The sequence below is a fragment of the Dromaius novaehollandiae genome, chromosome 2 (genome assembly GCF_036370855.1).
Source record: "Dromaius novaehollandiae isolate bDroNov1 chromosome 2, bDroNov1.hap1, whole genome shotgun sequence".
Classification (NCBI taxonomy): domain Eukaryota; kingdom Metazoa; phylum Chordata; class Aves; order Casuariiformes; family Dromaiidae; genus Dromaius; species Dromaius novaehollandiae.
The window spans coordinates 63946555-63974291 of NC_088099.1; the positions used below are offsets into that span (position 1 = coordinate 63946555).

The following is a 27737-nucleotide window of genomic DNA, read 5'->3' on the forward strand; positions in this document are numbered from 1 at the left end:
AACCCTCAAGGCTCTTCCTCTGTATCTCCCTCCGCTATCTGCAGAACAAATACCACCTGGTCGTATCACTGCCTTTCTCATTCCTGCTGCAAAGCCATGGATTTAGCAATGCGGTAGGGTGTAGAAACATGGGAAGTTGCCCCTAGACAGGACAGAGTAAGTTGCCAGTGCCTCATCTCCTTTATAACCTTTATAAGGGGAAATATGATCAATTCATTCAAATTCATGGATAAGCTGAAGAGGGAACGATTAATTGTTCATTGTCTCTTCCACTATGAAATACTAAGCATGTTATATGAAGCCCCTACTGGCATTTCCAAAGTAAAAACAAAGCTCCCAAAGGGGAAGTGGTTCTTCATGCAGCATATGGTTAAACTGTGGAGCTCCTGGCTGCAGGATGCTGTGGATATTAAAAGTCTCCATGGGTTTCAGGGCTGACTGGAGAAATTGATGGAAGAAGAAAAAAACAAGGAGGGATATGAAATACAATAGCACAACCTCAGACTCATGAACTTCCTGAAATGCAGTATTTTGGAGGCTGGGAGACTATTCTGTAGAAGTGTGATTATATTTGCCCCATTTTTGCACTTTTCCCTAGGCACCTCCTAGTGACTAGTGTAACAGCAGAAAAAGCTTTTGGGCTGACCCAGTTCAGACATAATCCAAATTTCTGTTCACAAATGTACCATACAGATTATATTTATTTTTACTAACAGTTTATGCACTAGCTATGGCAATGCATTTTTGGGCCAGGTCTCTAATAAAGCTCAAAAACATGTAACTACACAATTGTAAGAGTGTGAGTTATTTTTTCTCAGTTATGTCTTGCACGTTTAATTTCCTGTGGGTCTTTTCGAAAAGTTTCAGCAGCATAGATGATCATCTCCTGTTTAAAAAAAAAAAAAAAAAAAAAAAAAAAAAAAAAAAAAGACTAGGTTCTCAAGAAGTATAATTTCCCAAACCTGTGTATATGAGCGTGAATTTGCACAGGCAGTTGTGCAAGCATTACTTCATATCTCTTTCTTTGCCAGTGCTTATTCTTCTTGCTGAATTCAGCAGGTAGTTTACTTCCGTTGTAGGTGAGCTCAAGAGTGGACCCTGATTTGACCTACTGCCTACTTAAGAGCAAGAAGTTAAAATAAGATGTTTATAAAAACTTAAGTATTTTTCAGTGGTGTTAACCTCTCTTTTTTCCTTTTCTTTTTTTTTTTTTTAAATATTACTTCAAAATAGGCAAAGCTTGGGTGAAATTCTTCAGTCAAATAATGCTAGGAAAGGCCATTTCACAGAGTAATGGATACAGTTCCGATTAGCCTGGATTAATTCATGGAATGCAAGGGAGAACCTTCCTGAATTCCTGGCAAACTGCCTCAAGTCTGGGCACTTCCAGGATATAATTCTTTACCATAGAGCAGTTCATGTTGACAGGCTTACCTGTCTCAGTTCTGCAAAAAGGGAGGTGATTTAACAGGTCTGTCTTGGACCTGGAGGTCTACAAGTCTTGGCATTTCCCATTTATGAAGATACTTTCAGAGCTGCAAGCCCTAAAATGCTAGCCCTTGAGTTGGAGCAATTTTACTGGTAGGACTTCCATCATCTGAAGCTTGGGGGAAGAGAGCTTGGTTGGAACATTCAAATTCTTGACCATGAAGGCAAGATCTTGACAATTCTGGGAAGCTCCTCTGTAATTGGAACTAGGCTCATGGGTATAAAAGAGGGGCCTGGAAGCCCAATTGATACTGGTTGTCAACTTAACTAAACACTAACAGGTCCAAAAAGCACATTTCATGTTATTAACTTCTTGTTTTAGTGCTTCTGAAGTTATCAGAATTCCCATTTTGCAAAACTTTTCTTCTATTTTAGATTAAAAGTCTGCAAAGCAACTTTTTTTTCTTTCTTTCTTTCCAGCCAGATCTAAAAATAAGTTCAGATTGGTTTCAGTTTGTGTGTAGGGTGAAAGTCTGGTTTCATTTTGTTTTTGATAATTCATTTCTAATTCAATAGGATCCTATAGATGTGAAGTAAAGACACTGTTGTAGTATGCACACACCTATTCAATCAGCAGAAAAGCTTACAATTTGGGGGGATCAGCCTCTTTCTACAATGTTACTTTTCCTTTAAATAATTGCGGTTTCAGCTAATACTTGTTTCTGGTGGGGAAAAAATAGGTTTCTCTGATATGCCTGTTTTTGCTTCAGAACAAGGAGTAGCTGTAATGAAATGGTATAATAATGGTGTAAAAGAAAAACAAAGGAAAACTTTAAACAGTCCCTCTAGACAAATGATGTGAAAGACTTCTGCAGACAGCATGTATATCTACTGGTAATGAATCAAAACCTTATTTGTTTGAATCTCCTTTTGATTTGTTAACTACCTTTGGGCCTCAGTATACAGCTTTTAACCATATTTGCGAAATATATATGTTGTACTTGTTTTGTATGTGAGTTAAGCCTCATCCTATATTGTTCAGCTTTTAACTCCATAGTGATTTAGAGGTGTTTTAATTTTTTTGGCTTAAAGATGAGGAATGAATACTTTAAGGAGTGAAAAATAAAAATATAGATGTACTACTTGGTCTGATTGAATCTTTTACTAGAATAAAGATGAGTTTTATCTTGATGAAACTGGGCTCTAACTAGATATGACACAGGGTATTCACATAAGTGGTACCCTTCAGAGTTCATCCGAGGCTACTAATAATTCATTTCCTTGTCAGAGATCCTGGGAAGATTATAACTGCCATTAAGATGGATTATTTTTTCTTTTGTTGGGAACAGCAGAGATTTATTTTAAAGATACCATTATTAGATATTGCTGGTTTGATATCACTATAGGAATTTCCAGTTGGTATTACCTTATTAGTTGGCACAACTGACAGGTAAACAGGCAACAAGACTAATTCAGGAACAGCTTGAAAACCAACTGGACAGCAACTCTTGCATTGACAACACCTTATTTTTTTCTTAAAGCAAAAACAGAAAAACAGTTTTTGCTTAGTTCTGCAGCCCATTATATTCCAGAGACCCTGTTCAATTCTGAAGTTCAGTTTTCATTTCCCGTAGTTTGCTAGGTTATTTCAGTTCAGTTGTACTCAAGAATCAAAATAAGCATAAGAATGCATAGCCTGCTCAGGATTTCTCTCAGCCTTCCAAATAGAATATCTTTTTGATTTAAAGCCCTATAGTTTTGCTCTGTGAGGTGTGTATTTTTGCCTGTTTTGATTATTTACCTAAATAGTTTTTCTCTGCAAAATGTCAGCCATGTGCAATCAATAAATGTCTTTAGCACTGATAAAATACCAAGTTTCAGCGGCAACCTTCCTTACTCAGGAAGATTAGATATATGAGCAAATACTATCTTATGTTCTGTGTTAAGTTTCTTCTGTGATGCAGATAATGATATATAACATGCTTGAATCTATGAATTCTGCAGTTCAAAATGCAGAAAAGCAACTTCTGCTTACATTTATTCATTAGCTTTTGGTGCATCCAGAGTCTAGAAATCATTCAATAGAAGATGGTATTTGGTTAGGCAGCTTGGTAGTTGAGCTCTTTCAGCTGCTTATTAAGGATTTAGCCTTTTCATTCATCTTGTGTAACAAGGTTTCAGTGAGAGAAGGGGTCACTTAGGTGTTGGGTGGATGATCTCTGTAGCTAATGACCAGAATAGGATGATGGATGCGACCAATGTTCGAGAAACTGATTCAGCTCAGGGCTATTAAAAACTTCCCTCGGTGTTCTCCCAAAAGGCTACATCTAGCACAGACAGAGAGATGTAAAATGGAAAAGAAACTAACACTTTAGTCAGTGAACCTGAGAAAAAAACAGAAAAGAGGTATCTACTATTATTTAATAATGTCATATTTTATATTACATTATTTATGTGACATATATTAGCAAGTTGTTATGTTGCTGTTCATTTCTCAGCACCAGTCCAGTTTCTTTCATTCTTGAGTGCAAATGCTTAAGACTTAATGTTATGATTTTGCATTAGAAACAGACTATTTTGTTTGGAGCAATAGTAAAGCCAAAGCATAAAGAAACTAAATTTCATAATATTGTGAGACAATTTAGTCTCATATTTGTGTATCAAAAGTAATATTTTTGTAATAATTCTGATTTGATCAGTGCTAAGCCAGAGGCCAAAGCTTTTTGGTTTTATTTTGTTTTGCCATGAAAATGGTAAAACCCTGATCTTATGCAAAACTGAATTTGTTCCAGTTGGGAATATACCTCATAATGTTTCTGGTTTTCCTTTGTTTATAAATTAGCCCAACAAAAAGAACAAAACAATTTTCTAGTTGTGAAACAGTGTGTCATAAATATTCAGGTAATTGTTTATAGTAAAATAATTTAAAGGTTCATATGGGAGAGTAACTAAATTCTGCCAGATGTAAATCCAGTGATGTCTTTGGTTTGCAGGCAAAGTCTTCAGTTTGACTCATAAGCTCAAAATTGTGTTCTCACCCAGTCAAACCTATAAAGCGGTATAAATTCCATCTCTCATTGAAGGAAGAGTAAGAAAAATATATCTAAAAAACATACTACCTTCATATTCTTTTGATTTGTAAAAGAAGGAGAGGCGATTTGGAGCCGAATCCTGGTGTTGGAAACAGATAATGCAACTTGCAGGTCCAGAGTCTGTTCAGTTGCCCATCATCATCATCGAGGAGGGATACTTATAAAGGCAGTAGGAAGACTTTTGCATGCACTGCTTTGAAGTAAGCTATGTTTCAGTGCACAGTTTGCAAGGTGATACCTTGAATGGAGCATGATTTCCTGTTAACAGTGCCTACAAAAGCGAGATGGCTGCAGCTCTCTTGCTTTTGGTTCTTGCTCCTGCCCCCAAATTCATCTTGCTCTGCTTCTCTTTCTTCTCCTCTTTTTTTTTTCCCTCCTCCTTTCTTTTCTCTTCTTCCACTTTGGTTTTCATAATTTCTGCTCCAGCTTTGCTTGCTCTACCTGATTTATTTCAGGACCAATTTTGTGTTCTTGGAAATCCAGAAAGAAACAAACTGTCATGTCAGTTTCAAAGCCTCTGTGCTCTAGAACTTAAAGCCTTGATGTAATATTTATTATTTAATAATTTATTTTGCTTCTTACAGGGATCAGACTTTATAGCCAGCCCTATGGAGGAGCCTTCCTCGATGAGGACAAAATGTGAGCAAACTCTTAAAATATACAAAAGAGCTGCAGTGAGCAGACAGTTCAAACTGTTCATTTAATAAGCATGTATGTTGTATGCAGTAGATGTAGTAACTTGAAATGCACAGCTGAGCTACGATCAGTGAAGTATTTTCTCTAGTCTGCTGTTTATATGTCAAATCTACTGTTTATATCAGATATGTTTATATTATTTTGTAGAGAAAACTACTGAACTTACTCTGTCTCTGCTTTAAAATGCTTTTGTGAGCAGGTCATTCTCAAGCAGATTAACTGCTTGAAATGATTGGCACATTTCTAAATTTTAAATGGCTGTAAGGGGGGAAATACTGGCAAAAGCTTCACTTTAATATTCACCCTTTGAAACGCAGGTTGTGTTTTGTAACTCGCATATAGTCTTGTAAATTAAGACGTCATCTTGTTCCAGTTCTCTAATGAGATGCTGAGAGTGTACGAACACAGTGTTGCATACAGGATTGAGGTCCAAATGTCTATTGTCTTCCTCAGGCAACACCTATATTGCACGAACAGATAATAATTACATATTTGTTTAGGTAAATAATAGTTTTTCTGGTAAGGAGTTGGACTTGAAAATGGTGGGATTTTTTTTTTTTTTGTACTGTGTTTTCATTATACTATTTTGCTTTGGACCCTAGAATGGAGAACGTTCGTCAGTGTGGGGTAGCACTGTGTATCATGTTGGGTTTCTCTATCCTTACCGCATCCATTGGAAGTGCAATAGTGAAAGACAGAGTATGTGGCGCAAAACGCTTGCAGCACATCACAGGCCTTGGATACAAAGTTTATTGGCTTGCAAACTTCTTCTGTGATATGGTATGTACCATGTGGGGCTCCATGTGTCTGGATGTGACCTCTTGACTGATTTGATGCAATTTAGCAAAAGGAGTACAGTCACAAAACGTATGAATTAAACTTGAGCTGCGTAGAGCAATAGCTTTCGGCTGTCGCATGTTAACAGTCATTGGGGCACTATTCCTGCTTTAATACTGTGAGATAAAATTCTATAAGATGGGGATTGTGTTCCCTGTTTTTCAAAGCTGAATTATAAGATGGTAAAGCATATGCTAGCTTTAGGCACCTACACTGTTTTACAAATAAAAGGAAGCTGGCTAATAACCCTAGAGAGAGATCTTCAATGTAGCAGTTCATAGCAGGAGTTTCAACGTCAGTTTTGACTTGCTATTGGTGACGCCTCTCAGATTATGGAAGAAGCCTGAAGATGTCAACTACTTTAAAGACTGTCTGTTGGTGGATGCTATGAGATGTTCTAATAGCTGAATGCCTCCTATTTCTGGCAAGATAGATAGTGGAACATAATATTTATGAATTCATATACACAGAATGCCCTAAATCAGAAATGGGCAAAGCCTCTGTTGTGGAAAACTGTTTTTCTCAAAGTAATTTCTATCATTATTGGTGTTACAAAATAGTATTGTCTGTATGCACTTCACTAACAAATAAGAAAACTTGAAAATCCTCTCTTCCTTTGAAAAATACCAGGAAAAATGTTATTTTTCCCTAAACCTTACTCAGCCTTTTAACCAAATGCAAAGACATGAATGCCAGTTAGAAGTAACTGGCAAGTCACATATAAGCCATCATAGTTAAATGATTACTGAAGTAGGATTTTTTGCTTGCTTTCTTCAAGCCTGAGAAATTGTTCTCTGTCCAGGCCAAAAAGCAAAGGTTGGGAAATAAGACTGACTTTCTCAATTGGCTAGTTGCCAGTTGCAGATTTTTCATCGGCTGTATAAATGGATCCAAAGGGCTCCCATTCCACAGAGGTTCCATGAACTTTCTTCTAATATCTTTTGCAAAGGTGATTCTTTAAAAGCCAAACTACAGAATTTCTCTATAATATATACATAAAGTGCATGTGTATGTCCCTTCTTGAAAGGCTTTTGCATGATTTACTTGTGATGAGGCTTGTAATATCAGTGTGAGTGTTTGCAGGAAGTTTGAGTTAGGTCATTTACTTCTGGGGAAAGTATGAAGTTCCTATTTGTAGAGAATTTGGGTTCTGCATGCTGGTAGTTTACTTAATAACTGTTTTTAGTAGTAAGAACTCTCCAAGAAGATGGCATTTTGGCTTGGGAGGTTGGCGTCAGAGGCAGTAGCGAAAAAGTGGAGTCAACTGGTTATTCCAAAGTAACACATGGATTCCTCGCCACAAGAGAGGGACATAAAACCTCTGCACCTTGTTTGCACACTAAACGGGGCTCTAGCATAGGCAGTACAAGGGTCTAGATGAACTTTCTTGCCAGGGACAGATTTTCACAAGTTATTTACTTAGGCAGTCAACCTTTGTATTCCCTTTGCTGCCATTCCAGCAGGCTTTGGTAAGAACTTAGTCCTTCATCATTCAGCTTCTCCTTGTGCAGCAAAGTCAACTCCTTGTTATTTTTTGTTCATCTCTTCCTTTGAAAATGTTCTCACAAATTCAGCATTGTACTTCATGATCAATCATGATCTGAGAAAGAACAGACACTGCTTTAAATGCTAATTGTGCTGCAGATCACTTAGGGATGCTGAACACATGAATATGAAAAACTGTTAAATTTTAACTCCCTCCACACATTAAGTGTTACAGGTTGTGTCTGGTATTATTTGTAATGTAATCTTTACTAGACTGTGAATGTATTAGATTTATGAAACTACTGTCCTGAGTATTGGCTATTCTTATGCATGTATTGGCTGTATTTATGCATGAGAATAGTGTTCATTACTGTGTTCCTTAAATGAAAAACATATAAATGTCATGACAGATAAAGTTGCTTTCTCTAGATGAATCTTATGTCACTGTAGGGGCAAAATTAAGGTTTTATGTTGGCATTCCAACTTTATCCCAAACTTCTATAACATACTGTTCTTTTAGGTAAAATTTGCTAAAACTTATTTATCATGCTAAAGCTTATTTATTTATTTTTAGAAAAAAGGCGCAAGTCTGTCTGAAACATATCAGGACTTGGATGCTTTTTGCCTTCTCTAGTGTATGTTTTTAAAAATCTCCAGGATAGCTGAAATCTAAATCTGTGGAATACTGTTATATGATATTTGTATATGGCACTGAATAAGGTAAACCATGAACAAGATCAGAATATTACATTTGTCTCTACATTTTGCTCCATTGTCCTTCTCTTAAATCTTAAAAAATAACTGTTTTCATATTGGCAAAGAAGTGATGCCAAGAGAACTGCAAGAAATCAGAAGTCTGGTTTAAGTCTGAGGAGGTTTGCATTGTACTTCAGTGTGAATGAAAGTCTGATTTTAACAATTAGGATACTGTTTTTATACTCTGAATATTTAGACAGACCTTGATTAATAGTCATTTGTTACTTCTATTGTAGTCGCATCTCAATCTCTGCTATATTAGGAGGTTAGATGTTGCATCTCACACAGAAAAGGAGGCAGTCACTGCCCTATAGAGCTCCATTTTAATGCACAGAGTAGGTCGACAGTGAGAAGGGAGCCAAGAGCAGGTCTTTCACATCATGCGGCTGTTAGATGACAGCAGAACCCAGCTCTCTTGAGTGCTTGGATATGAATCCTCTCTACCAATCTCATCCCCCACTACTAAGTATTTTGCTGACATTTTATCAGGAGACTATCAAATGTTAAGCCTGTCGCCTAGTGGCTGTGTCTCTTCTAAATACTTTGTTTTTTCCTGTTAGAAGTTGCCATTTGCATCATCTGCACTCATTGTCCTTCATTAAAGTGTCTTTTGAAATTGTATCCTTAATATTCTCCTATGGCTGAAGCGCAAATCAGTGAAACCACTGCTCCTGGGTCCTAGCCTGTGTATTCCCAGTATAGTTTGGGGCTTTGGAGTGATAGTCCCATATGGACTCATTATCTGGAAGAGTTAGCTTGTTAAACAGATGTATTGGAAAGGTCAATGGAAATGGAACTGAGGAAAATATTCTGTACTTGGATTTTATTTTGTCAGGGTCAGTTATGTGTGTGTATCTGTGTGAAAGGGGGGCAGTTTCACAGCCACTGTGAACTATGAAATATCAGTGCTCTTCTGTCTAATTCTTCTCAATTCATAGCGTAATTATACTGCAAATATGGAAATGTTAAATTGTAAAGCCCTTCTATGCTAATTGAGTAAGACCAATAAGAGATGCTCACCTGCCAAGTGCCCTTTTTTCTTGTGTTTCTAGCTGTTTTACATGGTTTCAGTCACCCTGTGCGTTGGTGTTTTTACTGCCTTCCGGCTATCAGCCTTCACTTTCCGAGAGAACTTGGCAGCCACTGTTCTCCTGCTGATACTCTATGGGTATGTGATTGGAAATGTTACTATGGCATTATGGCTTGTAAGAAACAAACAAAAATTTTTATGCTTGGTTTGCACCTGCTGCTGGATGCATGATTTTCTGTCTTTGGAAATTATCATGATTCAGCAAAAGATAGTGAGAATACAAGTTGAAACATGAGGTTGAAAGTTCCACAGGGAGAGGGGAGGGAGACTTATAAGCAAAGTACTGGAAATGTCTCAAGGAAATACTCAGCCTGCATAACAATCATTTACTGTTAGAAATTGATTGTATGTTATCTTCCAGAAAGGTAGTAAAATAATAGCACAGTCAGGCCAGGATTTCAATGGTTAGCTCTGAAGAATATCATCAAGAACTGAAGATGTGCCTGTCTTTTATTACAGTCTGTTTTCTGTAATTCTGTAATTTGACAGAGTTCCAGGAACTTATATTTCCAGTAGGAAGACTGGCCAGCCTGGAGCTCTGGACTGGTTGAAGAATTGTTGTCTTCATTGATATTGGGAGATAGGAACAGTCCTCCCATCTCACCCTCTAACCTAAGTTTTACACGAAAAAACTTATAAAAAATTAAAATAACTCATTAAACAGAGGACTGGTTTCTCTATCTTACTGTGTGCAGTCCCAGGTGATGTGAGAAATGCTGAAGATGAATAATTAAGGGATAAGCATTCTGAAGAAGAATTCTCTTCCTTATCTCAAGCAACTAATGGTTGCTGTCTTCATAGGTGGGATTGCATATCCTCAGAGGCAGAGGCTTAGATAATGAAATACAGCTGTGCTCATTAGGGAATCACAGGGAAAGAGAATAGAAAGGGACATTCTGTAAGGTCAGGGCATGTCCTATCCAAGGAATAATCTCAGATAAATCTAAAAAACTTATAAATTATATATATATAAACTTATAAATGATAAAAAAAACTTACCTGTTTTCGTCTTGAAACTGGTTTCAAGATTTCATGCCTCCAGCAACTCTTTTCAGAAAACTGTTTCAGAATCTCGATAGCTGGATGCATTCTATTAACTTCCAGCCTAAGTTTGTTTGGAGCCATACTGTATTCTTCTCCCCCATCAAACATCTTTTGCTAGGCCAAGTGACATCTCTCTATCCATCATAATATGGATACACTCCATATCATAAACTTCAGAGTTGCCACTCTTCCTGTTTTACCCATTAATCACCGTAACTAAACATTAAATGCGATGAAGCGTGTTGTGGTCATTTCATCCTTCCCCACCACTGTGCATTGTTTAATTCTCAGTTATCTGCATTCCATAATGCATTTCTTTTCTCTTAAAATTGCATTTTTCTCTTTAAGGTACACTTGTGCAACTTTTCTGATCTGGAATAAAGGCAGAAATAGCCCAATTACATCACAGTAGTTAAACCATATGCTAGAAGGGTGTGCGCTTAAAGGAATAATCAACAAGTTCCTAGTGTACTACTTTAAAGCAGATTTACTAGTGCTTTAAAAACATTACGGTCTCATAACTACACTGCATTTATGTTCCTTTTAGTAGTAGCAGAAGTGTTTTATAATGCTACATTTTAAGCACTTTTGTCCAATATGCTCTATCTCTGTTGCTCTCAAAATAACAAATTATAGCTAAAGTTGAAGCAGACTTTTGCGGTCAGGAAGGACGAGTTAGGATAGGAAGGCAGACTTGACTGGCAGATGCTTTTGAGCCTGTGTTTAAACATCACACAGCTTTAATGCTCTGTATTTGGAAATTCTTACTCACTTAGCAGCTGTAAGTGAACAAGTTAAAATTTCATTTCATTTATGCTGGAGTAACAGCACTGTAAATCATGTCTCTCTCCTAAGCTCTGTTTCCAAAGGTGGACTTATCTTCTATTTATGCTACTGTAATTCAGAGCAAAATTTAGAACTGTGATCTCAGTATGTGCATGAAGGGAAGAAAAGATTGTGTGATTAAGACTGTCAACAGGATGCTAAAAAATATCTTGAACGCTATTACAATCTTCCTTTGAGACCCTAACCAAGTCACTCAATCTTTATGTTGCTGTATACTGAGGATAACATCACTATTACTTCACAGCAGGATTGGAAAGTTTGTTTCCAAAGGTAAAACATTTTGGTGTTCTCAGATGAAAATGTTTCTCTATAAAGTACAAAATACTGAGCTTAAAAGGGACTGTATGGCTCATAGTCTAAACTACTGTCTAATGCACCGAAGAAGTGAAGTCGCAGATTTTTGGCTAGTTGCTTTGGCATTGAGCTTATTATTAAAATAATTATGTATACGTATATTATTTAAAAAAAAACACATATATTTATGGTCATGCATTAGTGTGCGCTGATACCTGTGCTCCTTGCAATCTATATGCTGTTTGTTTTCTGTTAGGTATGTTTGGCACTGTGTTGAATGGAAAATTAATTTCTTTTACATGGCATTTGCACTCATCTAATTGTGTGGGGTATTTTTTAGCCCAGATGGACTGTCTCACTGTTCTTAATACAAAATATGACTCCTCCATTTTGGATGGGCATCAGCTGACATGACTGAGCTCAGGATTACTTCCCTACTGCTTTAAACATTTGCATACAAGGTGGTGTAGCTAGGAACCTGATGTCATATTACCATTGTGTTGTACGGTAACTATAGACTCATTTTTTATGGCTAACCCTCTACTAACTGGTAATCTGCTGTGATAATTAATAATGCTAAGATCATTTCTCTGGCATATTTCAGTTCTCAGATATCACTGAGATGGTATAACAACCATTGTTGTTTCTATTATGGTAACTGTCAGGGTATGTGTGGGTTTTTTTGTTTTTTGTTCATTTCTTTTTTGGAGGCCAAGATCCAACTTATTTGTGATAAGTTTTTTTTTGTTTCAGATATGCAACTTTACCATGGATGTATCTTGTATCCAGATTCTTCTCAAGTTCAGATGTAGCTTTTATTTCTTACATCTCCTTGAATTTTGTGTTTGGCCTTTGCACCATGCTGCTGACTCTCTTACCTCGTTTGTTAGCTATAATTTCTAAAGTGCAGGTCAGTATAAAACTTCAGCTTTACGTTAGCTGTGAGAGGTATATATGCACATGCAGACATGCATATGTGTATACACGTGTGTGTGTGTATATATATATATGCACATACACACAAGACTTTTTCCAACCAAAGAACTTATGTATTTTAAACATTCTTGATTTTTATGTCCTTGTGTATAGTGTATTGCTTGTTACCATGTCTAAGTCTAGAATTCTGAGTTGTTTATAGAGGAAAAAAAAAAAAAAGTTGAACTGTAATAATGGAAAAGCAGCTTTAATTGAAACCTTGACACTTTTCCAGACCATTAAGTTGTAATTTGCACATAATGGGAGCTGTTCTGGTCCATTGAATAGATTGTATGCATTGTGAAATGTGTTCAAATAATATTGACATAAGAGAGAAGCCGCTTATTCCTAGGATCTGTGATGCCCTGTATGAATAGTAATATGCATTCTCATTCCATGTACAGAACTGCCATTATTCATAATGGTAATTAAGAAAGCTGATGGAGAAGAGATCCAAACCATGTTTGTTTGTATATCTATGCATATTCCAGGGCAAAAACTTGATGTTTGAAGCCAAATCTGAGCTATATGCCACTCAACTTTGGAGGCAGATTTCATGCTGAGTTGGGTTTAAGATTGTGATTTGGAGTGAATAGCATTTAAATATTAAAATTTTAACCACAGAGGAATAAATACTTGGCTCTGCTCATTCTATTTTTACTTCCCTATTGCAAATCATATTTATATGGTAGAGTACAACATAATTCTGGTCAGATACCAATTTACTGGTTAGCAGAGGAATAGTGTAGTTTCTCCAGCTTCACATCAGCATTGCCTAGTGTGTTGGCAATATTCCTGGTCCTGTGACAGGGAATAAGCACAAGGCTGAACAGAGGTGTTGTGCTTACATCTAACCTCCCTCCAGGTCCTGAATATAAAACCTCTTACATTGCTTATTTTCCCTCTGGCACTGTCTTTTATGCACTAGCTATGCTGGAAACCCATATTTACCATTTTATGTATTAGATGCAACTGTAACTGAAATAAACTGGGTGTCTGTTATGTCACTGTGAACCTCAACTAAAATTAGGATCCCATAGCTCTAGGCACTCTAAAAGTAATTTTAAAAAATTGCTGTAAAAATACAGTAAGAGATGATCCCTGTCCCAAAATAGTTCACAATGTGCTCTGCTGAAATCAGTGCACTTAAACGGAATTCACCTTAAGTAATATTCAAATGATGTATCTAGCTTTATAAGTGTGCTTAATATACTGTTGGAGAAAACTGATTTTTCACTCCTTTTTTTTTTTCTTTTTGCTTGCTGAATCTTAATATAGAGTTTTCAGAACATCTACGATATCCTCAAATGGGCGTTTATTATATTCCCACAATTCTGCTTAGGGCAAGGTCTGATAGAACTTTCGTACAATCAGATCAAGTTTGACCTGACCAGCAACTTTGGAATAGATTCTTATGTGAGCCCTTTTGAGATGAACTTCCTCGGGTGGATTTTTGTGGAAATGGCCCTACAAGGAACAGTTCTTCTTCTTTTACGGATTTTTCTTCATTGGGATCTCGTCCAGAAAACAAGGTGTGTGCTATATTATCATTTGTGTTCTACAATAGTGGACACTTACTAATTTCTCAAAGAAAGAAAATGATGGAATCCTTTGTTCCTCTAATGAGATTGTGTTATCACTTTCTGTTTCTGTACTTTTCTCAGTTGTGTGTTCATAGAAAGAACACTCCTAAAGACGGGTTAGGAGGAAGAAAGGGAGTTTATTTGATTAACTTTTAAACTGTGCAATTTTCTATGAAATGATTTGGCTCTAGTTTAGGTTCAGTGGTTTCATCTAAAAGGAAACATTTCTAATGTACTTATGTTTTATATTTTATATTTTAGATTTTCTTTCTTTAATTTTTATTTCTGATTCCGAAAGATGGGCTGTCCAGGAAATCATTCTCTTTCACCACCTTTTTTTCCAGTGTAGACTGGTAACCTCTGTGCCTCACCCAGTCTGGCAGAAAAAAAAATCTGCTGCCTCACTCTTTGGCACTGTTTTTCCAGTGGGACCTCAGGTGTTTTCCTCATCACATTTCTGTAGGTACAGCTGTAACATGACTAAACAGGTGCCTCCAAACATCTGATAATTGTGCTTTCAGTCATATGAAAGTAGTGTGCATGTATGCTTGGTCATCTGAACAAAAGCAGCTTGAATATTTGTTGGTATCACAAGCATGCATTAGGAGCAGGTAGAAGGAGAAGGGCTGGAAAGTACAGTACTCTAGAACCCATCAGAGAAACTATGCTATCTACTCTTTTTTTTTATGGGATCACAGGCAGCATTGCGATAAAATGAGCCCATTGCACAAATAGTCTGGTAGGTCTGTTGTATGTATGAATTTGTACAACACAGATTACCATGGGACTGTTCACTCTTTCTGATGTTGCTTTAGACCAGAAGAGAAGAAACACAGGTTCCAAGTCAACATTTTTTTCAAGCTGTGTGCTTTTCTGAACTTAACGTAGCTTGTCTAGGATTTACATTCTTCATTTAGGCAGGATGACATTGCCAAAACCTAAGTGTCTGGTGCCACTTGAGATATGCTGAGGTACCCTGGCCTCCAGCTATCAGTTCAGAAGGGCTGAGGTCTCCTGCATGTCCTATGTCACTTCTGCTGGTCCTCTGAGGATGCTTCAGATGCCCTAAGTACTCACAAATGGCACTGGCTGCCCACATATAGGCAACTGAATTAAATCCGGTGTGCCTTCTACTGTGAGCTTGTTTTCCACAGGAACTTGTTGCAGATTTTATGGAGAGACTGCTTTGTGCTTGCAGCTTTTCTAGGAGAAAGTTTCGTGGCATCAGGGCTTTAGTTACACTTTTGTATTGAAAATGGGCTAGAGTTTTTTTTTCTTTGTTGATATCTGTTTTGCTTATGTCTTTCCCCTTTTACACATGCCTATATTGCAAAAGAAGGTAGTGATTATTTCTTAAGAAGATTTTATTATGGGCTTTTATCAGTTCATTTAGGTGTTTTGTTTGTTTCTAAGTTATTTCGTCCAAATGGTTCTGTGCTGCCATGCTTCCATTTTGAAAGAGCTTCCCCCTTTCATTATTTCATTTCTGACTTAAATACTGCTTTGATGTGGAGTTTAATGTCAGTCCAGTGTCACCATTCCTGTTTGTTATGAGGAGTGTAGTTGCATTTTAGAAAGGGGAGAAAAGAAATATGAACATGGCATGTAAATTAGCGGAAACTGCAGAAAAAATGCTTGCAGTTATTGTTTTCCTTGGATTCTGCTGAGATCTGATCACTGAGCTTTAAGGAACTGCAATCAGGGAAATAAAACACAGTTATCCAGCGTACGGCAATGCCCAATTTGCCATGTGGCATTTGTTATAATCTTCTATTTTAGGGGTCAGTGTTCAGTTAGCAGCATGGTCAACACTTCAGAAGATACTGATGTAGAAATGGAGCGACAGCGACTCTTTGGTGGAAGAACTGGTAATGATATCCTTCTTCTGTACAACCTCAGAAAGTGTTATGGAGGTTTCAGTAAGAAGAACGCAGCTGTGGAAAACATAAGCCTGGGAATACCAAGGGGAGAGGTAAAGAGGTCTTTTTTTTCTTTCAAAAAAAGTTTGATTTTGAACAATTGTTCAAAGGCATTCAGAATGTCTGCAATCAAAGCTCTGTAGATAGCAGCCGAACACTTTCAATTGTGGTAATTTCTGAAAATCAATAGCTGCATAGAAGTAAAGCTGTGATGATATTTAAGAAGCAACTGCTCAGTGACTGATACATTTATTTTTTGTTTTATGACTGTTCTGGTGTATGAGTCTTAATTTTTTCTTCTTGTTTATCTTTAGCAAGTTAGTAATCTTTACAAAGTTTACTTTACCAAGTAGTATCTCTACCTAGTTAGTTTTATGAGCTAACATGAAAAACCAAATAGGTAGCATGGCATTTCAATGCCCAAGGAAAAAGCTAAGAATATCTAGCTCAGTTGCAAACTGTGGACTGAATCCTGAATTTATCCCCAAGGGAAACTTGTATTTGCCCTACTGAAATCATTTTTTAAACATATCATATACTATTTCAATAAGCCTAAATCTAACATTGAATATGGTAATACCTAAGATGTCAGAACAGCATTTTTATTTGATTTTTTTTTTCCTCCCAGTTTCATAAGAGTGTGGGATTTTTCTGACAATGCTTTAGGGGAGTGCAGATTTTCATTTCAAATACATTGATAGGGAAAGGAAAGACATTTCTTGGCTGCTGATAGCAAACTGGAAGAAAAACTAAAACACTGAGGGTTTACATCCAGTTGTAGATTAGATGTTGGGTAACTGGGGTAACCTGGTGGATGTTACTGCTGATTAAAGCCTATCTATCAGTAAGAAGGTTCATAAAACAAGTATTAAGACCAAAAATAATACTTCATAACTTTTGTAATACTCATCTTTTAAAATATAAATCCTGTCCCAGCTTAAGCATGTGTCACAGTTGATTGCAACTAGGGACCTGAAATAGGCATTCAGAGCCAGTGTCTTTCCTGACTGTTTAGTGTTCATTTAGTTGTACAAACTGAAACAGCTGATGAGAAACTGAGAAATATTGACTGTGTAGACTGGTAGTCATGGTTCTCAAATGGGACGTTAGGTCCTCAGGTTCGAATCTCGGAGATACTACTAATAATGATAACACGCGTTTAGTTACTGGACAGGATTTTAAGTGGAGGGATAGAATAGTAAATAAGTCATTTTTAGAAATGTGGGAAGTAATAGCCATATTTTATATTTTTTTAATCTTTTGGAAAACATTTTCTGTGGGAAAGAGAAGGGAGTGTACAATTTGCTTGTACATTTGTCCATATACAGTGTCTTACAGACATAAGAAATAAGAAAGGGAAGAAACTCTTGAAGAGTCAATATTGCTTACATTTCCTTCAGAGTAGCAAATTGATAGCAGTTTTTCACTTTTGTTCCCTTTTTTGTTCCTGATTAGTGCTTTGGACTCCTGGGAGCAAATGGAGCTGGGAAAAGCACAACATTTAAGATGCTGACTGGAGATATCATCCCATCTTCAGGGCGTGCTGTTATCAGGACTCCTACAGGGTAAATAACTCAGGGTTTGATCAGAATAGTGCTAAGCGATAATACCAGTGATCAAAGACTCAGCATGCCTTCAGTCCTTATCTTGTACTCTAAGGACCTCTTTTGTTCCCTTTAAAATGTGTATGGCATTATTTCTTGGGGGGAGGAGGGGGAGAAGAGAGAAAATCTTTTAAAGGCTGCTAACTGGCTTAAGCAATTTGGCATTGTTTAATCCTGTGTGACAGCTCAGTTGATAATGAACCTGTTAGGTAGAAAAAGAGCAGGATATGTAGTCTTAACAGACACTCTTAATAAATCTTAACAAAAATCTTAACATACAGGTGCATGTCCAGATGCATGGACATATATCCCCCATACCAGTGCTGCACTGAAAGGTTTCCAGGCTTAAGCTGATGAGCAGTGCTTCAAAGGGATAATTTTAAAATGCTTTCTGACACTTGTGCCTTTCAGAGTTGTTGGTTAACTACTTGATCAATATACTATGTAGCTGGGGAGGGAGGTAGCGTTGGTAGTATCGATGCTAACTTTGATACAGCGATAAGTGAGTAATGGTGGTCTTGGTTCTGATATAACCTACCTTTACAGTTTTTCCCAGCAAAATTGAAGGGGAAGTTAAGTTATTTTTGAGTCAAACCAAAGCAAATACACACATGTGAGCACCTACCCACATGTGCACACGCATCTATCAACTCCCCAAATGCCTGTCAGAAATTGTTAATCATGAGTAAGGACTGACTAAAGAAATTTTGAAAATGTGATCCTTAAGAGAATAAGGAGAGATGTGAGAGAGCACTATACAGTAGTTATATATACACTTAGATACTTACTTTCATTTACCATTTCCCTGAATAGAAGACAAAAATTTTCAGACATTAAAAAAAAAAAAAAAAGGCAACTCAGGACCTGATTCAAAATTAGGTAATAATTAATGTTTCATGTTCTTTGGAACCTGCTGAATGCATTTTCCAGGATAATGGATGGAGGTCAGAAGTTTAGCATGATTCTGAAGATGACTATAGATTTATAGAAATAAAGAAATCTATAACAATTTTAGAAAAGATATTGCCCTCAAGGCAGTATTTAAGCTCCCATTTTTTTTCAGAGATTTTGAGGGGTATTTTTCTATAGATTCTAACGGGATTTTTCTCAGGTCCCACCTGTTTTTGTTTTATAAAATTATGGAATAATTTAGGTCAGAAAAGATGGCAGAACGTCATTTGCTCCAAACCCCTGCTCAAATTCAGTGTTTTATGGGCATGTATGACAGAACGCATGTGCTTTCATGGATTTTGTGTAGTTTTATCTGGATGACATGGTACCAGCCTTTGTTGGGAACCTACTGTAGGCCTAAATAGCAAATGATTTGATCTGGTCTGACAGTTCCAATATTTTAATATCTACTTGAAAGCAAATCTGCTTACAGAGTTTTAAAAATATATTCCACTGTTGAGTCCTGGCAATTACATTTTGCTTGCTAAGTACATGAATTATTTTATCAGATGTAAATGTATGCCTAAATGTAACTCTTCAAAAAAATCACAAAAAAATTAGACTATACCTCTATTTCTTTTATTAGATATGTCAGTGATGTACTTGTGGCTAAACAGAATTTTTCTGATAGCAAATTTAGTATGCTGCTGGCATATTCTACAATAGGTTTGAGTAGACAGTAATACCTCATTGTTTCAGCTACATAATGACATAACATTTGGCTATAACTGCTACCACTCTCCCTGAACATTTTGTGTGCTACTTTCATTTCCCCCATATATAATGTATTTTATAAATACAACAGGAAAGCACAGTTTGAGGTGCAGTGTAATTTACCATATAGTAACACATGGATAATGAAATTTGACACAGCTAGGAGAATAGACAGGAAGCCTGAGGAGGCCGTCGCCTTTGAATATCCAAAATACCCTTGACGATGTTAACTATCACCCTGTCTTATGGTGTCAATCCAGGTTATGGGTTTTAAAGTTTCTTGAGTGGCTGAAGACGTAAGCATACAAGTGAGTGCAAAATCTGTACTTCTGTGTTCTCAAAACTTATTGCTGACCTGTTTTAACACTGTAAAGGCTGCATTTTCAAATAGGAGCTGCTGTTAAACAGTAAGCAAGCTCAGGAAAATGAGCAACTTTAAGGCTGTGAGAAGCCATCTGTGTCATTTCAGAATTTGTTGCTTTTTTTTATATCTTGGCAACTGCTGCTAAGCAAGTCAGACTGAGCAGTAAAACTAACTTCAAGATGAACTATGCTGCTGGAGCACTGTAAATCAGTAGGGGCAAAATTCTTTGACTTCTTGATGGAATTATACCCATAGAATATACTCTGGGTCTGGAGATACCTTATTCTACCGTTGAACTACTGCCGAGGTTACCCATCCAAGGCAGAATAACTTTTTCTGAATGGAATTGATTTATAATCTCAAGGCAAAAAAGGTGAAGGCTATGATCTGTGAACCACTTCAGTGGAGACTTTTTGTAGGCTAGTGAGAAGATATAAAGATGCTTGAGATAGGATTGGACATCACGTGCACTTTGTTCAATTCCAGGTGGTGCCATTTCCTTTTCCACCAGTGGTCAGATTTTTACTGCTTAAAAGGACATGAATGAGGAAGAAATATTAAGATCCCAAACAATGAAATGAAAAAATAATTTTAAAATAGTTTTTGTAACAGTTAATTTACTTGGAAGTGTCTTGGACACCTTTCAGTTCCAGGTGTCTCTAAACTGCCCTCATTAGTTACAACTTTAATGAATGAATATTAAAATGAAATGACTATGACCAAGTCCCAGGTCTTTAGCTACCACATTTAATTCAGCATTTAGAAGCAAAAACAACATGGAAGTTCACCGAGTCATGGAACTGTTTCTGTTCTTCTAGTCTGCTGGGCAGTGCAATAAGGTCTCTAAGAAATATGTTCACTAAATAACTTCTTACATTAGAAAGTCAGCTGCAACTTTCAAAAATCTTTCCTCTCTGAATTTAAAGCTCTGTTTGCTGCTGATAAATGACTGTGTATGTCTTTATAATGCATGAAGGAACATGGCTCTGTCTTATTTGCATATCAGGTGCCTGAGGGGTTTTAGATGGATTGATCTGTACCTAGACCTTCCTGGGAGACATAAATGGAGGAAGGGGCTGGAATGGCAAGAAGTCTTCTCCTTTTCTCATCCCAGTAGTGTGCACAAAGGTCAGGTATTCTTGGTGCACAAAAAGAGGAGAAAGACAATGAAACTGTTGCTGATCACAGCTGCAGACTGCTTGGTGGTCTGCAGATCTAGACTTCTTTATTTAAAACCTATGTCATGAAACAGTCTCCATAGAGATGTTACCTCTGATAGCAATTCCTGATTAATCTGGGAAGCAGCTGAGAGGTAGATCCCATCTGTCTTGAGCTTGATTGGAAAGAGCACAACTTTTGTCCTCCTACCCTCCATGATCCAGAAAGACAAAGAATCTTTTACAAAAAAGCTGTGTCGGTAAGGTTTATTTAATTCACACAACAGTAAGAGTGCTACTTGAAAGATCAGAGTATTATAATCTGACAGATTGGTCATGATTAAATAATAATACGATCATGCAAAGTTGTTGTTATAGAATATTTTAGAATCTAACTGACATGACTCTGCATACAAAATTCTTAATCATAACAGTTTCTGTCTCCTTGGATAACTGAGCTTTAGAGTTCCTGGCTTAAAAATATATATATTAAAAAAATAGTAGTATGTACACTTTCCTGGTTCCTATTGTAATAATTTCACAGTATTTAAAACAAACTCAGAAATGCCTATTTGAGGCGACTGCACTGAAATCAGGCTTGAATTTTGCAGGACAGCTTTTGCACCTTTGGACATGACAGGAGACCAGAAATGAAAGATGAGTTTTTCAGAAGCACGAAGTAGAATTTTGGGGAGTTCAATCTAACACCCTGTAGAGGAGCACAGGTTATATAAAAGGAGCTCCTCACACAGTGATAATCAAGTTATGTTCTTCGAGACTTCAGCAGGAGCTCCCTGAAAATAGCAGAATGTATTTCTGATCTGCATCTGCCTTTTTAAAAGAGCAGAAGAGCAGATTCACGATATCGGCAAGTATTTTGAAAAGGCTTGATGACCCCTAGGTCTTTTGTTTGTTTGAATGTTTGATCAGAATATTATAATCTGATAATTGTTGTTGGTCAGCATTGTTAAAGTTCTTAAGAGCCTTAGAGAAAACTGGTTTAAGAACCTCAGAGAGAACTGGGGCTACTCTTGTAACAAAAGCTTAGCAAAATGCATAAAAGCTAGATGTTATATAACAACTTCTAATATAATTCAGATTCAATTAGACTAGGCGTTACTAGTGCAAAGCAGGAATGCTTATTAAGTGCTAGAGCCAAATTTAACTCTTCCGCAGATCAGGGTCTCTTGGCATTCTCTTTTGGGGACTAGGAGGCATTTTTTTTTTTTTTTTGAGAAGGGAAGGACTCTGATCTGTTTCTGTTGAGCCTTTTGGTACATCACAAATTAATATTTTAAATGGAGTATGTGCCTAAACTCTGGATGTTACCATTTAAATGGGAAATGCATATTTATAGTATCCAAGCTGAGCAGACTACCAAAGAACTGCAATTTTATTTTCATATTCTTCTTCAGAAAAGGCTTTTAGGCAACTTCTGACCTTTGCAGTCCCATTCTAGTTGTAAATATGATCTCATAAAGATCCTCCAATAAATAAGAGAAATAAGAGGAAGTTATCACCAGCCACAGCCAATCTTGTGAAGATAATAGCAAAATGTTACTTAGAGGTGATTTTGCCTTTTTTATTATTTCATGTACCTCATTAACATTGCCATTATCAGTGACATATCTGCCCAGATGAAACATAAAAATAATTATCACATAGAGTGTGTCTCTGTGTTAGGGATATTTGCAACCTCAGTATTAAAGACTGTCAAAGGAAGAAGCAGTACCGAAACAGTTACTCTGGAAGATGTGGAAATGAAACAGTGATAACGAAGTACCAGCAATCCCTCTGATAAAGGTCAGAAATGTTAAAAGCAGAAAGGAAAATGACCAGAAAAACAAGATTTTAATAAAATACACTTACCTGCGTTTATAAAGAATGGTGCTTTAAGACCTTAGGAAGGTGGCTTTTGAACAGTATCTATGCAATAGTAGTTGTCAAGCTTCAATATGTATAATAGTTGACTGCATGGTCTGCTTGACATTTAGAGGGCTTTTTGTGTTCTCTCTAGTGCAACTGTTCTTCTTTGGAGGTATAAATGGACTCAGATTAGCCTGTGCTTAGCTCTGCTGCCATGACTAGATTGCCACCAATACTTGAGCTGGCTAAATGAAAGCTAGTTTGGAAATCTTTAAACCTTTATGTGGTTACTTTTTCTATCAAATAGCTTGAAGAAGTAAGACCTGTACAAAACATGTACTCATAAAAGCTAACACTTACCAAAGCAGTAAAAGAAAGGAGAGCAAAGTGAACCCTTGTAATCTATGAATCACTGCTGTGCTGATATATTGGCAGATGTTATACATCTGTTTTACGTTCTAGTTTTTCAAGTGTACACTGGCCATTTGTTTTCTTCCGCTTCACGTATTCATGTCTCATCCTTCTTCAGAAACTCTGTGTCATAAAGTTTGTTTATTTTTTTGGCTTCTACTATTTTGCAGCCTTTTTTTTATTGTAGTCTTCTGAGTAGAATTGATTTTAAACTCAGACTTAGAACGAAGTCTCACTTGTCATGGGGTGCATAGAGGAAGAAATAGGGTAGGCCTTGGCTTGTTCATAAGTTGCCTCACTGAGGCCGGAAGCATTCAGCACTTTTTCTTATGTGATTAATTTATATTCCATGAATTTTCAACTTCCTTCTGCACAGAGAGCCTCCATTACAGCAACTCCCCATTCTATTTGAATTAAAAGTCAGTCATCTCAGCTGTTGGACTACAAAGTCCGAGGACCAAAGAACTTCTCTCCAAAGAGAGGAAAGTAACATATTTCTCTATAGCTAAAATGTGGGCTCTTCTGATAGTTATGATATTCAGCTTGATAAATAATTAAAAATGTAATTCAAATAGCTTTACTTGAAAAGCAGAATAAATTTGCATCAGTATAATGGCTGAGATGACTGTTGTTACACTGTATATCAGTATAATTAGTTTAATTATAACTAAGCTATAGTTACATTAATTATTTTTAACCTTGATTTTTTTATAATGTTAATTGAGTATTAGTATGCACTGAATTGAATATGCAGTTATGAGCACAATGGAATGTCTAACTACTTTTGCAATGTGTAAATTTGTATTTCATTTTGACTAATTAATGGAATTTATCTCTCTACTGAAGCCAATGTAAGTACCCTATATATCATTGCTTTTATTTTAACTGCTTTCATGCAGAAGAATTATACAAAAATGAAGCTAAGTGCGTAGCAGAGTCAGTAGTGAAACACATTTTTAAAAACTGCCAAAAGGCTGATATTGGAGGTACTGAACTGTTGCCTGGAAGTTGAAACTAAGGTCATACCTTTGAATGTCAAGCCACAGCTACCTGAGCTGTGTTGCAGGTGACCACTGTAACAAATAAGGACCAAATCTATTATCTGTGTTAACCTGTCTCCTGGAAACCACAGGCCCAATTCACATGAGAAAGAGGAGCAGGTTTTGTCCAAGACCGTTTTAGCATTTTGTTTTGTTTTGTTTTCAGTGTCAGCAAAGGCTTTAGGACTGGAGTGTACCTATCATGGCTAGAATCAGATTTCGGGGATACTGGAACACACAAAAGAAACGGATCGAAGTAAAAGGCCTTAAAATGATAAACTTTTGATTCATCCCTGCTGAGTTTAGTAAGAATACTTTGCCTTGCAAAGACTCTTTGATCAGTAGTCCAAAACTTTGCTAGATGAGCACTCTGAACTGACAGAAACCTCCTTGTGTCCTGAATTTTTTTCAAAATGCTTTACACTGAAGTGTCATTATTCTCACCATATAAAGGGAGACAAAAGCATTTAGGCAGGGGATGGAATACAATATTTTCTATGTTTTGAGTGCTAGACTTCATTACTTTTCTTAAGGATGCCAGACATTCTGTTGATCTTTTCAAAAAGTGTAGTAAATATGTAATTTTGCAATTTTAATTTTGTATTTAACATATAAAGTATTCTGAACATGTTCTGTTGGTTCCATCAGTTGCAGTTGTTTGACTTTACAAGAAAAATTAAATAGTAAATGGAGAGACTGAGCATGACAATGTAGTCTAAAAATTAATCCTTCACTAGGAAGGAGAAAACTCATGTTCCATGTCAGTCCAGTGTCTGAACTTGATCAGGTCATGTAACCATTTCAATGCAGAATTTGAAGATAACTATTACTCAGTGTTTTAATAATGACACAAAGTCCTATTTTAGTATAAATGTCTGTTTTCCTGCATATATATTTTTTTAGCTGTTACACTGGCATTTATTATGTCTACTGCTATATTCAGTTACTACAGACAAAAAGACTGAGAAAGGTTGGAATCTGTAGTTATATATTCTTTTTCTGTTTATTCATAAAACAAATAGTTTTTTTCTTCCCGTCTCTCCTGTTGTTTACACGAATGGCCTAATGAGAAATGCTAGTATGCTGGTAATAAAAGAGCAGAAAACAGACATCTGTTTTTCTTCAGTTTGAGAAAAAATTCAGTATGTTGCTGTATATTGATCTATCTTTGGGGAAAATATAATACATATTTCCACTTTGATTCCAGTAACATGATACATTAAGATGTTTGTTAAGGAGGAGGAAGAGTGTAAATAGTATAATCAATAGCATTAAAAAAAAAAGAAAAGAAGAGTGAAAGCCATGTAGTGAAAAGACTTTTTTCCAGTATAATGCTGTAAGTTCTTGAAATGTTCATTTTACCTATGCACATGAAAATGAAATTTGAAAAATTAACTGAATGCTAAGGAAAATTAATTTTCAGAGATGAGCACTGGTTTCTTTCCTTAAGTATGTATTATGGTTTAAAATTATACTGTGTTTTTCTTTCATCTGTTCTTTCAGTACTCAGCAAAACCTTAGGACCTGACAAAACAAAACTGAAGGCTTATCTCCAGCCTTTTTGATTCGGAAATCTGCTCAGTGATATTGCTGAGGGAAGAGTAGGTGTTGTACTGTACATACCAAAAAGTCTCAATAAAACCCCAGAATCTTCATACGGCTCCTTTTCTTCTGATCAGGTTGTTTTCTGTCTTATAACAGACACAGGCATCTAGGGATGGAGGAGAAAAATAGCTTCATGAATTCATTAGTGAATATATTAGAATTTCTTTACTAATGGGCACTCTTAAGTGTTCAAGGTCAGCACTAATGGATAGAGTTACAAAATAAGGACCAAACTGAGTAAGAATATTAAACAATCTGTTCGTGCTATCCTCTTTCTTTATGAAAGCTGAAGGTCACTGGATGGGATTTTGTGTATATAGGTCTATGTGCTTTGTAAGAAGCCCAACACTAACATGGTATCTGTACAATTAACACTTGGGACACTGAAGTGTTTTTTATTTCCTCATGCAAACTGAATAACTGTTGCATAAGATACTTCTATCTAAAGAACATAAGATGTCTGTTGTTTCTTTGCAGCCATGGTTGTTTTTTTTTTTTTTTTCCTTCATGGTGTGGATGCATGCCAGATTAGATGCATCTATCCAGTTGTTGGGTTCATGCTGAATAAATGTCCCAGAAATTACCCCTGCGTGTGATTTGTTCTCTTGTGACTGAATTTGGCATATTACCAAAAGCCCAGACTCATTTCTCCAAAAAGAGTAGTTGCACCAAAAAGAAGCCTTATTACTGTGTCTGAATCTTCCTAGTATAACAAACATTATATGCATCTCTTCCAGTGTTCAGTGGGATGTACATAGCATTTCAGTATAGATAGTGTTTCATCATGTTAAAATTCATAAAAGAAAGAATCCACTGCTTCTGACAGATTATACAAAATGATCTACATTAATAAATCCATGTCCTATGGTAAAGATGGCCTTAAAAACTCATTTAATTTGATTTATGTAAGGCTGGAAAACAAACTGGGAAAAATTCTCTATAAACTTTGTTTAAAATAACACCTAAGTGGATACAGATTAATGAGGAAGTACACTTCTGGCATCCTCTCCATCCACTCCCCAACCTTCTTCTTTTTTGTTAGGTCTTTGGCTGGAGAGGTGCCTACAGGCAGTTAACTTTCTTGGCACTGTCCAAATGCTCAAAGGTACAAAAATTTTATATCCTTGCCATTAAGAGCAGAGGCCCATTCTAATTAGTCCCCAGCAAGGTTCATCATATCATGGTAATTTACGTTTTGACAGCATTAAAATATGTTTCGAGGTTGTGGTTCATCATGTAAAATACAGAGTTTGTGTTTTCCTTTTCTCTCCAGACCCCTGAATCTTGTTAAGGAGCAGGGGATACATGTTTATACTTTCACTAGTGCTGGTATTTGTAGACCCTGGCATTTATTCTGTGTCTAAATTATTAATCATATATTTAGTTCTGTTAACCAGAAACAAAACATGTTTTCATGAGGGTGAAACCATTCTATAATCCAGAACCTTTTTAAAACTTTTTCTTTCAAAGCTCAGTTTTTTTTTTTTTTTTTTTTTTAAGTATCTTAATTTTGACAGGTCTTTTCTATAAATATAAATCAACATCACTGAATGTTGGTGTAGTTGTTGGAATAAATAGGATAGATTAGTATCATTATGGGTAATGATACCCTTGCAGTCAAGCTTGCTTCTTAGCAATGAATGCAATGTAGTAAAGCTACACAGCTACAAAGAGATGGCTAAAGTCTCTGAATGATTTTCTTTTTTATCCTGGGTTGCCTTTACCTACTATTCTATATTTTGTTTTGCTTTTGCTGTTTAGAGGAGGGGTGTGTGTGTGTGTGTGTGTACGCGTTCGTGGACACGGACACGTAAGCAAGACACAGTAACATTTCTCTGTGTCTCAGGACCATACCTTTAATATTGAGTGCAGTGTATGCAGTCTGGTTTTGAAATATGTCTCCTTAGAGCAAGGTCTACTAAAGATGCATGGAAATGGAGATAAGCCTGGTAAGAATTAATTTTCATAGATCTCTGTCCT

The 27737-nt window shown here is 36.4% G+C and overlaps 1 protein-coding gene across 1 annotated transcript in view; it reads left to right on the forward strand.

The window, feature by feature from the left end:
- ABCA13 (ATP binding cassette subfamily A member 13) overlaps window positions 1-27737 on the forward strand; it is a 200992-nt gene that overhangs the window by 139800 nt on the left and 33455 nt on the right. Inside the window, exons 48-54 of the mRNA XM_026102320.2 lie at window positions 5105-5159; window positions 5819-5996; window positions 9347-9462; window positions 12322-12478; window positions 13822-14075; window positions 15906-16098; window positions 17501-17610. Coding sequence (XP_025958105.2) covers window positions 5105-5159; window positions 5819-5996; window positions 9347-9462; window positions 12322-12478; window positions 13822-14075; window positions 15906-16098; window positions 17501-17610 — 1063 coding nt within the window. The remainder of the gene's footprint in view (window positions 1-5104; window positions 5160-5818; window positions 5997-9346; window positions 9463-12321; window positions 12479-13821; window positions 14076-15905; window positions 16099-17500; window positions 17611-27737) is intronic.